This window comes from Pteropus vampyrus, unplaced genomic scaffold, assembly GCF_000151845.1.
Source record: "Pteropus vampyrus isolate Shadow unplaced genomic scaffold, Pvam_2.0 Scaffold43, whole genome shotgun sequence".
NCBI classification, from domain to species: Eukaryota; Metazoa; Chordata; class Mammalia; order Chiroptera; family Pteropodidae; genus Pteropus; species Pteropus vampyrus.
Genome location: NW_011888824.1, coordinates 10,323,095 through 10,338,426, shown reverse-complemented (window position 1 = coordinate 10,338,426; position 15,332 = coordinate 10,323,095). Strand labels below are relative to the sequence as shown.

General features: G+C 38.0%; 1 protein-coding gene and 1 non-coding gene across 7 annotated transcripts in view; both read right to left on the bottom strand.

The window, feature by feature from the left end:
• Positions 1-149: 149 nt before the first annotated feature.
• Positions 150-15,332, bottom strand: part of MCM9 (minichromosome maintenance 9 homologous recombination repair factor) — a 67,387-nt gene continuing 52,204 nt past the window's right edge. For 2 of the 6 annotated variants that reach the window (XM_011358781.2, XM_011358778.2), the window contains exons 9-13: positions 10,680-10,882; positions 9,816-10,061; positions 8,712-8,794; positions 8,104-8,249; positions 150-3,031 (exon numbers count right to left, since the gene is read on the bottom strand). In XM_011358781.2, coding sequence (XP_011357083.1) covers positions 1,579-3,031; positions 8,104-8,249; positions 8,712-8,794; positions 9,816-10,061; positions 10,680-10,882 — 2,131 coding nt within the window. In that variant the 3' untranslated portion in view covers positions 150-1,578. Of the gene's footprint in view, positions 3,032-8,103; positions 8,275-8,711; positions 8,795-9,815; positions 10,062-10,679; positions 10,883-15,332 lie in introns of all 6 variants that reach the window. The other 4 variants (XM_011358782.2, XR_002779973.1, XR_002779974.1 and 1 more) reach the window with 4 other exon arrangements.
• LOC111738826 lies at positions 6,602-6,720 on the bottom strand. Its single transcript, XR_002779983.1, has one exon. It is a non-coding gene; the product is annotated as a 5S ribosomal RNA (ribosomal RNA).

Here is a 15,332-nt window from a genome sequence, read left to right as displayed (position 1 = left end):
AAAAAAATCAAAATGGGTCAGGAACATGCTGTTGTTTTCAGATAGCATGGATGCTTTCAGAAATGTCAGAGTCATGAAAGGTCAACATAAAAGGATTTCCTGTGGAACAAGTTGTGAGACTTTGCGCATTGAATACAAGCAAAGCAAGGTAGTTGTTACACCAAAGTAGGCTGTGATACAAGTTTAATTTTTATATATTACATTAACATATGATATACATAGTATGATATATTACATAATCATACTACGCTGGGAAGTTATTAAGTACAGAATTAACGAAGAAATTACTAAACCAGTCTTGATGTTTAAGAATAGGCTTAAATGAATGTGCAATAATAAATTTTATAATCACCACTATGTCTGTCCTTTGTCAGCTGTTTAAGGTCTTTAAAGATTTTTAAAAGACTCATCTATACTAAATTTGTACTCTTAGTTTAAATTTTCTAGAAAATTTAATTAGTTGATTTTGGAATTAATGTTTAAATGCTCAAGAAAAATTGGGGTTCCTAATTTTTTTTCTGTATAAATTTAACGAAGTGATCATTAAGCAAAGTACATATAGTTTTGAGTATTTTTCATGCCTAAAAGTCACTCAGGCAATGAATCTATTATTATTATTTTTTTTATAAATTCATACCTCACAAGAGAAATCTTGTAATTATGGATTCCTAACAGCACCTGCTAGAATCCAAAAGAAGACATATTTTAAAAGGACTTAAGACAAAGCTTGAGTTATCTATTTGTACCAAACATTCATTTGCTTGGTTTTAAAGACAAACCAAGGAATTACATTTAGCAGGAATTAAATTTCCATATTAACCACTATGGTGATGTCATGAAATATCATTGAGACTACTGCACACTCTCCTTCCAACCACAGGACTTAAGTTGTGTTGAAGAAAAGTTCTCAAAAGATCAAAAGAATCTGAAGCACAAAATGTTGGCTCAAGAAAGGAAGGAAAACTCAAAAGGTCAATACTTCAGAAAGAGACTATTTGACCAATTGCCAGATCTCTAGGAATACCATGGAATTGTGAGGATGCTTCTCAAAGAAAGAAAAACATTAGTCACATTTAATCTGACATGTAATAAACATAAAAATACTAGAAAAATCATGATTTTTGTCAAATCATAATAAATATTCACCACACTCAGAACACCATGTGGGGAAAAGAAAACAAAAAGGAACATATAGAAGAGTTCATCAAACTTGTTAGCTTTATAGCACTTCCTTCCTAGCAACTGTTCCTGAGTGAATGAAAGAGGGGTTACCGGGAAGACCCACTCCCTAAAAACAAAACAGAAACATCTTTGGGAATACAAGTACTCCGTCTGCAAAATTATGCACAATGTCAATTCATCTGATTCAAATGCTGCTATCACTAACCTACACTGATTAAATAAGTTTTCGAGTCATGAAGATAAAACTGAAATTATAAAACCTGATGAGGGAGCTGGTATTCAGAGTAAGGCTCCACATGGCCCACAATTCTGTACATATGTAAACACCATGTTGGTACCCTGAAGGTGCTGTGTTGAGTCAGGGAGGGTAAAGTTTGACCGGAAAGCTTTCCATGATTATGGCTTTTTTTTCATTTCTTCGTCCCAATCAAAATCCAATGCTTCGTCTTCTAGTTCAGGTAAGGTAAAGAGAGATTTTTTAGAAAGAATGAATGGTTCAGTGGACCCCGCCAACTGAAAAGATTTCCTTTCCCTGCCAATCATTGTAGCTGTGGTCGTGGGAGGAGGGCTTGGGCCTCTCTCACTCCAGTTCTTACTTTCAGAAGGAAGAGGGGCTTCTGATTTGGAGTCAGAGGAAGTGAAGGAGAAGTTGGCCAATTTGGCTAATGTGCAAGCATGAACCCTGCTGCTTTTATTATTGCATGAAAGCTCTTCTTTTTTGTCTCTTTCACAAGGAAGACGTAAACGCCCAGTCTCACTCTGAAACTCAAATTCAGGCTGAATAACTACCTTTTCAGGGGCATGTTCCCTCTTCTCTCTTGATCCATCTTCCTTTGGTGGCTGCTGTGACACCTCCTTTGCCTTCCCCTGCAGCTGATCTGAGCTTCCGTGTCCTGAGGCAGAGGCCAACTTTTCTGGACTCTTCACAGGAAGAGCTGCATTTCTAGTTCCATGCTGGGAAATTTTAGGACTCTGAACTGCTATTTTAGTTGTGTCAGGAGACATATGGCTGTGGTCTTCAGGGGAGCGGATCAGTTTTGCCTTATGTTTGAAAGTAAATTTTGCCAGTTTGGCCACAGGGAGATCTGGACTCTCGGTCCTTTCAAGTTCAGGCTCTTCTGCCTGAGCAAGGGACTGCTGTCTCTTTCTTTTGAGAGTGTCCAATGTTCTTTCTGAGCTGTGTACAGGGATGGATGGAGGACGAGAAAGGCTTGTGGGCTGGGAAGGTGCCCTGGAGGGATTTCCACATATCTCCCGGGCCTTCTCCTTGCGCAGCCTGTGCAGTTTCCTGGGGACATGATGAGTCAGAACTGAATCTGGTTCATCAGCAGTTACTGCTGCTGCCTTTTTTTCCTTTTTACCCTCAACACTGTCTGGCCTTAATGGAGCTTCTGTTTCTCCTGGTGTTGGAAGCTGTCCAGTTTCCAATTTGCTCTTTTGGCCTAGCTCACTCTTTTCTTTGCCCTGAGATCTGCTGTTGGAGGTTTTCAAAGCTATTTTTCCCCCAGTTGTTTTAGGACCAGGAGACACAGGAACAGTGTTGTTAGGTTCAACCTGATGAGTTGCCATGGAATCAAACCAATCCAAACTGTCATCTCTGCTATCTTTGGGCTCTCCTGAATGTTTCCTACTTGTTGACCTATTAGGCTCCAGATGGGGTGGGGGATGGAGGAGTGAGCTCCCCTTGGGACTGCCTCCAGGAGAGGGGGTACGCATGCTACAGTTCATTTCCTGCTGTGTTGATGTTCTGAACTGGGATTCTTCCCCGAGATCATTTCTCGAGGGTCCGGGAGTAGTCTCTGCCTCCACTGCCTGTGGTTGGGATTGGTACACACTCTGATTCTGTAACCTGTAGCAGAAATAAAGAAAGAAAACATATACTGAAGGGAAGAGAATTTGCTTTAATCTTCTCATTTCTTTAGTGTCTGAGATGTCATTTAAAGGGTTAAGTCCAACATAATTTCAAGTTAATACCAAATACAGTGTCTTAGAATAGCAGAAAAAATGATCCTTTTTCATCATAACAGAATTTAAGTGCTCCAATAATCTAATTCTAATTCAGTCTGAAACTGTAGTAAAATAGAGAAAACAAAGTAGCGAGTTTGTCTGCAGTTCTAGTTCTCTCTGAAAGTTCATTTAATTCATTTAAGATTGTTTAAAGATCAATGTAAAATGCTCACTCTTATCTCTTGTATTACATGCGCAAGTGCAAGACAAAGTTGCAGCTATTTATACAGAAGCTTATTGCTGATCAAGAAAGTAGTTCTACTTGCGTAACAGCTAGTTTCCAGATCAGAATCAAAGTGTAAGACTAGAAATTATGACTTCTCACATCTCTTTACCTAAAAGAGGTACTAAATTTAGGGCATCTACAAAATCATCTTCCTCAAGAGTAAAGAGACCATGATCACTCTGTACCCATGGCTCCCACAAACCTCTCTAGCATTCATATTCATGGCAGACCTCCCCATGCAACTGTGACATCTTTCCTGTAAAGCCCAGCCATGTCAAAATGTATTCTGGGCAGCTACTCTCCACCAAGTTGATACAGAGTCAAAACCTACTGACTCTTATGATCTAGCAATTCCACTTCTGAGTATTTATCCAAAGAAAACCAAAACAATAATTCACCCCTACGTTCACTACAGTACTATTTAAAATAGCCAAGATATGGAAGCGACCTAAGCGCCTATCAATAGGCGATTAGATAAAAAAGATGCACATATATACAAGGGAATATCACGCAGCCATGGATAAGTCTCTATGTGACTTATTTCACTTACCATAATACCCTTTAGGTCTATCCATGTTATTGCAAATGGTAAAAATGAAATCTTACTATTTGCAATAACATGGATAGACCTAAAGGGTATTATGGTAAGTGAAATAAGTCACATAGAGAAAGACAAATACCATATGATTTCACTTATATATGGAATCTAAGGAACAAAATAAACAAACAAACGATACGAAAACAGACTCATAGATACAGAGAACAAACTGATGGTAGCTAGATGGGAGGGGAGTTAGGAGGAGGGGTGAAAAAGGTGAAGGGATTAAGAAGTACAAATTAGTAGTTTCAAAACAGTCATGGAGATGTAAAGTACAGCATAGGGAATACAGTCAATAATACAGTAAAAACTATGTTTAGTGCCAGGTGAGTATTATCAGGGTGATCGCCTCATAAATTATATAAATGTCTAACCACTCTGCTGTACACATGAAACTAAAGAAGATTATATTGAATGTCAACTCTAATTGGAAAATAAAAATTTAAAAGAAAAAAAAAAAAGGTAAAAAAAAAAACAAAAACCTACTGACCCTCCCTGAATGAGGGATCTGATCAGTGACATCCATTTTAAATCTTGGGCATATTAGGAAACTGAATAATGCCAGAGGACCAATTTCTAACAGAGATTGCAGTTTCTCAAAAGGAAGTCCTTTAGAAAGCCCTTCCTAACAACCTAGAAATGCCTTTTCAGCATAAAGGGCAACATGACCTTGCTTCCATGTACTAAATCTGAAGAGGCATTACACCAAAAAGCAGAAGAATAAATTATTCTAAAAATATGTGTAATCATAGAAAAAGAATGGGAAAAAATACATTAAATTTAAATGAATTTTAAATTGAAATATACAAAATACATTAAAATATTAATGGTAGATTTCTCTGGGAAATAAGATTATATGTGATTTTTATTTTCTTATTAACTCATTACTATTACTTTTCAAAATACTCTATAAAGAACATGTATTACCTCTTACAATGAGGAACAAAAATTTTATTGTATAAATACTGGGTTATAGTCACGCATGGCACATGGTAAATTTAGAAACATCAACACAGCAAATCCATGTTCACTGTAGTCACAACCAACCAACAAAACAAATATAGCTTTCACAATTACTACTGTCTAGTATACTTTCAGCATCAAACTGAGGTCAAGGATACTCATAATTGTTAGAGCTCCATAACAATGTCCTAAAAGATAGGGAATTTTCAGGGCTAGAATAATTTAGCCCTACTATTTTGGTCTAATTCTGACTTTAGGAATTAAATTCTCCCCTACATAAAATGTTTGCAGTTTTACTACAGCTTCCAAAAGACAGCAGCATCTTTGCACTCTGATTTGAAGTGGGCAGAATGGGCACCATTTGAGGCAGGCTGCACTAAACACCATTTTCTAGAAGAAAAATGTGATAAAAAGACAAATAGTTTTATTATTGATTTGTGATCTCCTTAAGACATAGAGAACTCTTTCCTAAGGGGATAAAAACCCATATGCTACTTGGGGTTTTCTCATTTGATAAGATTAGCTTTAGGTTGTGTTTCAGCAGTAACTCACTTTCATTTGTGGGGCACCTAATTTTGTTGCTATGACATCAATGCCAAACAGGGCCCCATATTATAAAGAAAAATCAGAAGAAAAGAACATTTTAAGGCAGAATCCCATCTTTTATATCATCTACTTTTTTTTCCTTCCAGTAGAGTCATTTTGAATTTGCTAAGTCCAATTACTGTTTCTTCTACCACATAACACTGATTCTGAGCCTCACAATTCCTGAAACCAGCATGTTTTTGGTAGTCAAAATGATTAGTTTCTGGTAAGTCAAAATGAGCAGCCTGTCTAAAAGCAAAGCCAAGCCCAGGGCAGGCCTGGAAAGGATCTACTATATCAAATCATAAAAGAACCGAAGGAATAGCTTTGATCTTAACACCATGCTCTGGATCATTAAAAAACCAGGAGACCAAAAGCAAAGAGGGTTGATTTTGTACAAAGTGCAAATTTACTGCAGACTGGCATCTGGGTGTTAGCAGGACAAAGACAGCCCCATGCTTTCCCAGGAAGGCTGTGCTGAGGTTTTGTAAATTAGAAAGAGAATGCTGCTGGATGAAGGGAGTGAGTGAAAAGGAGAGAAAAGCCAGGAAAGGAATTCTCAAGGTTTTACTTAATACAGTCAACAATCTCAATGTGGGCTCTACATGTCTTTCTGCAGCTGCCCCACTGTCATATATACGTCATTAACCAATTCACAGCTTCGGGATCAACACCAATAACCAGGTTCAGGCCAATTATTAAGCCACTCAACTGATCATGAAGATACTCAAATAGATACACTTGACAAATTCCTCATTCCTGTTTCACTCAAAGTCTAGCTTTTTAGAAGATCATGTATTTAGGGAACACGCAAACAATAAAGTTCAGGCAAAAATTCTTCAGGCAATACACATGACAGATTCCTTCCCATATGTCCACATTTTAACAAGTCATTAGAAAGATGAGTTTTGAAACACTGCTTTTCTTATTCCTGAGTCGTTACCCTGTAGGATGAAAAATGGATCTTCCTCTTTAACATAAAAGACATCATTCTCACTGGGGATATTTTTAGTCTATTAAATATGTTAATTTTTCTAAAACACCTATAGCACCTGGTCTTCCTAGGTGGTCTCCCATCCAAGTACTAACCAGGCCCAATCCTGCTTAGCTTCCGAGATCAGACGAGATCGGGCACGTTCAGGGAGGCATGGCTGTAGACTTATGTTAATTTTTTAAAGTTGTGAATTTGGGCATGTAGTGAAGGAAAATCATGATGCTTAAGGGAGGGTCACAGGCACCACTAATGAAGTAGGGGGGCCTTTCCCAGATGTAAGTCAGCACTGGTTATCTCTACTTAGTATGTGGCTTTTTCCACATACTAGCTTAGGCTGGCCTCAACCATTCTGGGCCTCAGTTTTCTACCTGTGATTTTCTCTCACCGGGGTTATGGGAAGACTAATGACTAAATATTTATTGTGATTGGAAGAAAGCTTTAAAAACAATAAGAATAAAATTAAAATATTAATGAACACTAAGATTCTTTGTGTAAATTCCCTTGCACATGTCTTCTCCTGGTGAGGAAAAATGATACAGCCAAGTTCTTAAAATATTCTGTGTCTGGGTCTGGCCTGGGATAGATAGCTCTTCTGGAGTCTAACTTCCTCTTTCTGAACAGCAGTCCCAGCAGCCTCTTTGAATGGCATTGCTCTACTTCTTATATTGAGCCAAAGAAAGAGAAGAGGAAGAAGTGGTAGCAAACATGATAAAGCCCATTTACCAAAGGGTCTTGATTCCACAATAACTGTGAATCTTGGGTATAAAGTGTGGGTAGCCTGCCTAATGCTTCCCATGTAATTATGACCCAGGGTTATAAATCTTACTAAGTAGGGCAAAGAACAAGTCAGTAGTCTCCATGAGTTCACCAAACCAGCAAGCCAAGGAAACACAGCTATGGAAAATGGTCTCCAAAGATGGCAGCCATTAAGAAATTTCCTCATTTCTGTATGTCTATGCCACTCTTCTCATCAAGAGGTACTGTCTATTTCCATTCACCATGCATGTGGGCTGACCTTGTGACTTGTTCTGACCTACAGAATATGATGATGATCTATAGAAAGTGATGCTGCACCAGTCCCAGCCCAGCTCATAAGATGCCTGGTAGCTTCTACTTTTGCTCTATTTGATCCTAAGCTACCATGTCAGAATTCTGACTACCCTACAGTAGTGAGGGCCCAGCCAGTCCAGTGAAGGCACCACATATGTGACAGAAGCCATCTTGGATGTGCCAATCCCAGCTGACCCCCCAGTTAAATGCAGGTGTATGAATAACTCCAGTTGACGCTATATGGGGTGGAGATAAGCCATCCCCATTGAGCCCTCCTGAATTTCTGACTCCCAGAAGAGTAAGCACTAAAATGGTGACGGTGTTTCTTTTCTTAAGCCACTGAGTTTGGGGGTAGTTGATTATATAGCAATAGATAAATGAAACAATCCCCTATAGATAATACTGACAGATTTTCCATTTAATTTATACTTCCTTCGTTTCACTAAATGCCAAACAAGAATTTTTCATTATAGGTCTTTACTGGTTTTCTTTTCTCACCTTTCAAGTCTTCTTAGCTCTTCACTCAAGAGGTTGTGCAGCTCCAGCTTTTCTAGAATAAGTTCACACTGCCTCTGGTATTGCTCCAGAGGGTTTTCAGGAAAGGAAGTGTGCAGTGCATTCACACCTCCCAGCAGTGCACCTCCCTGAAGGGGTGAGAAACAGAAAATACTGGGGAGAGTCACCAGGCCAGCTTGCACAGATGAAGTGCACACTAGGGACCACTGATCCCAGGTGGCTAAGAACAGCCCTCCAGACCCCGCTCTTGGAATCAGAATCACCCGGGAGACTTTTTCATCCGTTCTTGGTGGCAAGCATTGTTCTAGGAAGCCACACGCTGACTGGTGGGACCATGAGCATCCCTCAGTGTGTTGAAGAGAAAAAGGATTGAGATCTACCACTTTAAACAGGCAAAAGCAATGCTACTGACTCAGAGAATGTTTCCATGACAACTTCTTTCATTCTTTTAAATGGTTTCCTTTGGCTATATTTCCAGAAATTATTAGGTCTAGGATATAATCATTTTTATGACCCTTGATATGCTATATATTATCTTTTTTTAAAATACTTGAATTACAGTTCAAATATTAGATACGAAATGTCCTTACCTGCATTGAGGACTCCATTACTGACACCGCTGTAATAGCATCTTCCAGAGTCACGGTGTCACGAAACATCAAGCGAGCATGAGCTAACAAAATAAGATGCATTTGAAATTACAAAGATAGGAATTTTTTAAATAAATATTTGAGGTGATAAATGTAATACTATATCTGATTGCCACCCCCCCAAAATTATATTTTATGAATGAACTACTATTAACAAATTAATTTTACTAAATAAGCACAAAAGTTTAACTAGTTTTAAGGTTGTTTCTCTAATAATAGGCCTAATCCTTCTGCACAGCCCATGGCAATTCTGTGTATTTATATGAAAAAGTACCCTGGGTTCCAGAAAAGAAAGGGGCTATAAAGGCATATATTTAATATTCAACAACTTTTAATCCTCACTTTCTAGTCTATTATAGAAATATACAAAATTAAACTCATTTCTCATCTCTGGCACTTCTCTTTATCTACAAGTTTTTCAAAGCTACCCAACTTGCGAGCCCGAATTTTGGGAATTTCTTGCTCTAAAACTGGTTATAAATCCTTAAAAAAGTGAAGTGCATTTGTTTTGTAGAACTTTTTGTTAAGCATATATTATGTCATCATATGGTGTAGTCAGTTCACGTGAATTGTTTTTGAATTATTTAAACAAGGGCTATATGTAAAAGCCAATGTTAGAAAAAAGTCTTGAGATTCATGTTAGCTGTATGCTTGCACATAAGCCTCACACCCTAGGGATGGAATAGGGCATGGCATTTTTAATTCCATGTTATTATGTTAATGGCGGGTGGCTAACAGGAAACAATTCCAAACAAGGCAGTATCCCACCCAAAATGCTAATAGACTGCCATTGAGAAACAAAACATCAGTAAATAACGCTTTCTGAATGAATGATGTCTTAAGTTATATGAGGTCCTGAGATCACAAAGATTCCTCTTTCTTAATGACACTACATTTCACTCAACACCCGTATCTGTTCCCAGAGGAGTGGAGGTTTCATAGCTCAGAGCCTTTACTTTGTAAGCAACCGTGAGCACCTCAGAGTAGGGATTATTCTTATTCATCTTTGAATTCATGGTGCTAAGTCCCAAGCTTTGTACGTACTGGGTACCCAACAAAAAAATTCATTTGTTGAATGAAATAAACCTTCTGCTAATCGTATCAGGCTTTCCAACAGGCGGATGGTTGTCCGGGCAGCGTTCCGGGAATCACTCTGCCTTTGCATTTGGTAGTACCGGAGAAGAACCTGATTACCCACATCAGACAGTGTGGGCTGCAGATTCCTAATGAGGCAGAAGTAGGTTTTCATCTTTTCCATGCTCCAGAGCTTCTCTGATTTGCTTGGGTAACCTGTATATATCAGGTGTTGGGTCAGTAATTTCTAAGAACCGGCAAACACTCATTTAAAGGGTTTTGATAAAGTTCTTGTACTCTTTTTAAAAAAGATAACCTTTAGGTTTTGTGGCCATTGAAATCTAGACCTGTCTTTGCGTAGCATATAGTTCTAAAACAAACAGTCTTAGGATCTAAGTGTAATAAAGGTAAGGTTCCTCTGGGAGTTAAAATTACTCAGAATAATTCTGGTCTGCCCTATAGTAATAAATAGTACTTGAATAAATCTAATTTAAAGAGAAGCTCACATTTAGATTTCTGCTTCATAATTCAGTCCAGTTCTCTTTGCATGCAAGAGGTGAGAAGTAATTACATATCACAAGATCGCCCCCTTTCATCACAAAAAAACATATTCACAACTCTAATCTCATCAATGGCAAATAGAGAAAAGCCCTTTATCTTCTGCTCATTATTCTGGGTTCATGAACTGGCTCCTCTCACCGCTTCTGGTTTAAGCGGCTCTCTATTGCTTGTAGATAGGGTACCTTGGGTATTTATTTAATTGTCTTCAAACAGAGTTTTATTTGGTTACATCTACTTTTTCTTTGTCAATTTGATTTGTTTGTCTCCACATACCTTTGTTTTCTAAGATAAATGAGGAAATTATACGATCCCAGTCTTCATTCTTGGTATCGAGCAAAACCAGGATCAGGTCAAATCGACTTAAGAGTGGGCTGCCAAGGGCAATGTTCACAGACACGGACTCATAGGGGTCGTACTGGCCTTTGGGGTTAGTTGCTGCCAGGATGGTGGTCCTTGTGTTCAGCTTGCACACGAGGCTACCAAAGAGAAAGTATCATTCACTCACTGCTGAGATTCAAATAAAATGCAAGATTAAACTAGTTAATAAAAAGGATTACCAGAGGGCAACGGAGAGGGAGAAGAGGGAGGCAGATGGGTAAAAGGGGTCAAATATGTGGTGACATTAAAGAAGTAAAAATAAATTAAATTTTTAAAAAAGGAGTCCCTGCATCTTGAAAAAGGAGTCCTTGCATCTTGAAAATCTAGAGAAACTCACATGAAAGAGAATGTGGCATGATACAAGGAGGTATCACAAACACTAAGTTCAACAGAGTACATTTACATTAGCCTATCTCGAAGAGAAATAAGTGTTCATACTACTTCTTATGACCCACTGTGAGCAGATCCTCTGCTGGGTGCTAAGAGGTATACAAAATAAACCAAACATGGATACTACTCTTCAAGAGGAGCTTGAAATCCATTAGCTGTAATGGTGAGACAAGGCAGAATACAGTAAGCTCTAGAAGTATAATGGTCTCAGGAGAAGTAAAGATGTCGTATATTCATCTAAGTGGATGGAAGAGATGACCAGAAAAGCTATACAAGACAGCTTTTGAGCCTTTCATGACACATGAACTTTTTAAAATGGATATATATATTCATGGAGAGGATGGAGGTGGAGGGTGAGAGCGACTTTGGAGAATGGTGAGTGGTTGAAGTAAAAACTTTCTGTGTGTTCGCTTTGTTTTGATTTTTCTAAAAGTGAAAGAAACAAAAAATAGATATAGAGAAATGGAAGGAGGAAGTAAGAGAGGAAGGGAAGGAAGCAGGGGAAATCAGGAAAAATAAAGGTTGATTAGCATTGAGTTTATGAAGAACAACAGTAAAGGGAAGATTAAAGGGAATTGGGAGTGGTGGGTGGCTTAGATGGGGAAGGACCATGGATGGGACACACAGAGGAGACGAGGACAATGGTCCAGGAAGAGGCACACAAATCCTAATTGGAGCAGTGGCAGGATAGGTATGGATATGTCATAACATATATATTGTTTTTAAACTTATTAATGATAGGCAAGTCCTTAGAATAATATAGTATATTAAGTAACAATAACAAACGTAAAATTTTCTCTCTAAATCTGTATATTCTCCAGTCAATGACCGTTTTTAGTTATAGTGGCATGTCTGCCCCTCAGTAGTCATAGTCCTCTGACATCAGCAACGCACTGCATCTGTTTATCTCGGATCTATTTCCAGTTGGCTCTAGCAATTACCTCATACCCTAAAACTGAGAAAGCTGGAGAATCTTTATTTTCAGCAAATGGCACAAGAAGACGCGCATTAAAGAAGAAAAAGAGAAACAAGGCACATTCACTAAAAACTAAATTCTCTTTAAAAAATAAATTACTGAAAGGGAAAAATTCTGAACAGACAGTCCACATTTTATAATTATGTGTCAAATTGTTTTGTAAAGGCAGTTATTTAGAACTTAGAATCCAATCCGCCATAAAAATAATGTAATAAATAGTTCTTAACTCATCCCACAAAAGCACATTTAATCCATATCAAAGTGAGGCTATTTGTATTTATCATGAAAAAGGAATATTGCTGCAATACTGACAATGAAACAAAGTACAACTGCACATGAAATATTTTTAAAAAATTATTTTCAGTGCGAGGTAATTGTTCTTCTTCTCTCTCATCAAAAAATATTTATAAGCCATTTCCTGCATGCAAAGGGCTGTTTTGAGAATTCAGAAAGGTGTACACTTGGTCCTTTTCTCCAATTAGTTTACAGGAGAACTGCTGGAGGATGGGAGGCTCAACAGAGCACCTCTCAGAGTATATGTGCAACGGACAATGGCATCAGTGTCAGCTTTAGTATCAGTAAAGAGAAACCTCTGGGTATCCATAAGAGATATAATCTTAAAGCTATCCATGGTGTGAGAAGGAAAATGAACTAGCAAAGACAAAAGAAGGTGGTGAATTATTCCTGAGATAACTGGAAAAAAATGAAAAAAATAAGCTTAAGGAAGGAAGCTAAGGAAGAATTATACATGGAGAAAAAAGATGCTGCATTAGTAGAAATGCCACTAATGAAACATTGAGGGGTGGGCAGGGGAAGCAGATATCGTGCGGGATAATAAGTCAGGCAGCTGCCTCTAACAAAGAAGGAGGATAAGGACAGTGCCAGGCGGGACAGAGTGGTCTCTGGTCATTTGAAAAAGGGAAAGGCAGTACATAAGCCTGGTGGCTGTAGACGTGTGCTACAAACATTACTGTATCCGAAACTGAACAGGGCTCTCGAAAATACAGACATATATATGGTCTAATTTTAACTACTTCATGCATAGTAATAACTCACTAAATAACTACTGAGTGAATGAACTCACGAGTTAGTGTAAGGTAATTGTCATTCTTCCAATCCAATATGAACTCCATCTTCTTCAATAGTAATAATAAAGATATCTACCATATCTGTAATACCAAGCACTGTGTATTTATGTAGACATAGGCTTTATGTATATACATAATACATCTCATCTTCACAACAACCTGAAAGGTAGGTATTACTATCACCAACTTAGAAATTAAAGAAACTAGAAGTCCAGAGATGTTAATAACTTCTCCCAAGGTTACAGAGACAGTAGCAGAGCTGAGATTCAAATCTGGATCTGCTTATAGCTTCAAAACCAATGCTCTTTCACCTCCAAACTGCCATGCTGGTGGTGTAACATTTTAGATAAACAGTTCCTGTGTTCTTAAAGATTCTACCTGATGTTTTAGGTATTTATTTACTTGCTTTATTTTTTTTTCTACTAAATTTGATCTTCCTTGAGGGACTGTTACTTATTGTTATAATCCTCAGGCTGCCTGTCACATAGTAAATGCTCAAAAAATAAGCACTAAACAAATGATAAAAAATAAATCTTTACTTATTTCACTATTTCTAAAATTCAGAGTTGTTTTAAATTCACAGGCTTCAACAGTCATAAAATAATCATGATAATATATTCTTTTTCTGTTTAACTTGGAGTGAAAACATTCCGGTTTCTGAAAAAGCGACTTTTCTATTTTTAATCTACATATGTAACCTTTCCTACAAACATAGTAATTTTCCTAAATATTGTAAAGTTGGGTTACATAAACTATTTTTACCATTACAGGCCATCCAGAAAGTGCCCTTGTTTTTGTGACAGTCTCTCATTATATCCTGTATGGGGTGATGCCTATCTTTACTCATGGCTTTAATCACCTATATTCTGTCACTTCCAAATTTAACTGTAGACTGTGGTAGTGGCCACTGTATGTTCACCAGACCTTATTTTCCTTCCCTTAGGAATAGAGCAAGATTATATTTCCCACTTCCTTTTACAGTGAAGCAGGGCTGTAATACCAAGTCTAGCCAATGGAATGAGGTCAAGAACCTATACCACGCTTTCAGGTCAGGCACCTAAAAGCTTTCCTGTGAAACTGTCCCTGTTTTCTCTCTCTTTGCCAGCAGAGTATAGAAGAGGATAAGGCCTTGGAGTCAGAGAGCCACCAGAGGGAAGGAGCCTGGGCCCTGAATGATAACGTGGAGCAGAGCACCCTGCCCTCAACCCACATCAGACTGTAACATGAACAAGAAAAGCTTCCTTAGGCAAAATATTGCAGGAAAGAGATGAGTACAGGAAAGAACTGACCAGTTTTCAAGGAGAAATGAAAGATAATAAAGACAGCTCAGAAGTTTTAGGTTTTGAAGGGTTGGAAAAAACAATTGCTTCTAGACCCCAGGTAATATGAGGCAAGACTAAAAAAGACTGAAACAATGAAGTCCCAGTAAATTTTCTCAGTTGCATTAAGTGACCCAGACTAAGGGTTAAGCCTCCTGCTTTAGGTATCCTTACAGTAGGCACCATTAAGTTGAATAAGAGGAATGGAGGCCATATCCATGTTCATGGCAGCACTATTCATGACAGCCAAGAGGTGGAAGCAACCCAAGGGTTCATGGACAGAAGAATGGATAAACAAAATGTGGTATATACATACAATAAAATATTATTCAGCCTTAAAAAGAAATTCTGTCACATACCATAGCACAGATGAGCCATGGAGACATAAGTGAAATAAGCCAGTCACAAAGACAAATACTATATGATTCCACTTGTATGAAGTATCTAGGGCAGTCAAATTTATAGAAACAGAAACTGGTAGTTGCCAGAGACTAGGAAAGGGGAAAATGAGGAGTTGTTTAATGAGTATGGATTTTCAGTTTTGCAAGACAAAAAAACTTAAGATCAGTTGCACAACAATGTGACTATCCTCAACACTACTGAACGATACACTTAGAAATAATTAGGATAGCAAATTTTATGTTATGTGTCTTTTAACCACAATAAAAAAAAGTAATGCAGGCTGTTATGGACTGAATGTTTGTGTCTCCCTATAATTCATTATGTTGAAGCCCTAACCACCAATGTGATGATATTATGAGTGGGGACCTTCGAC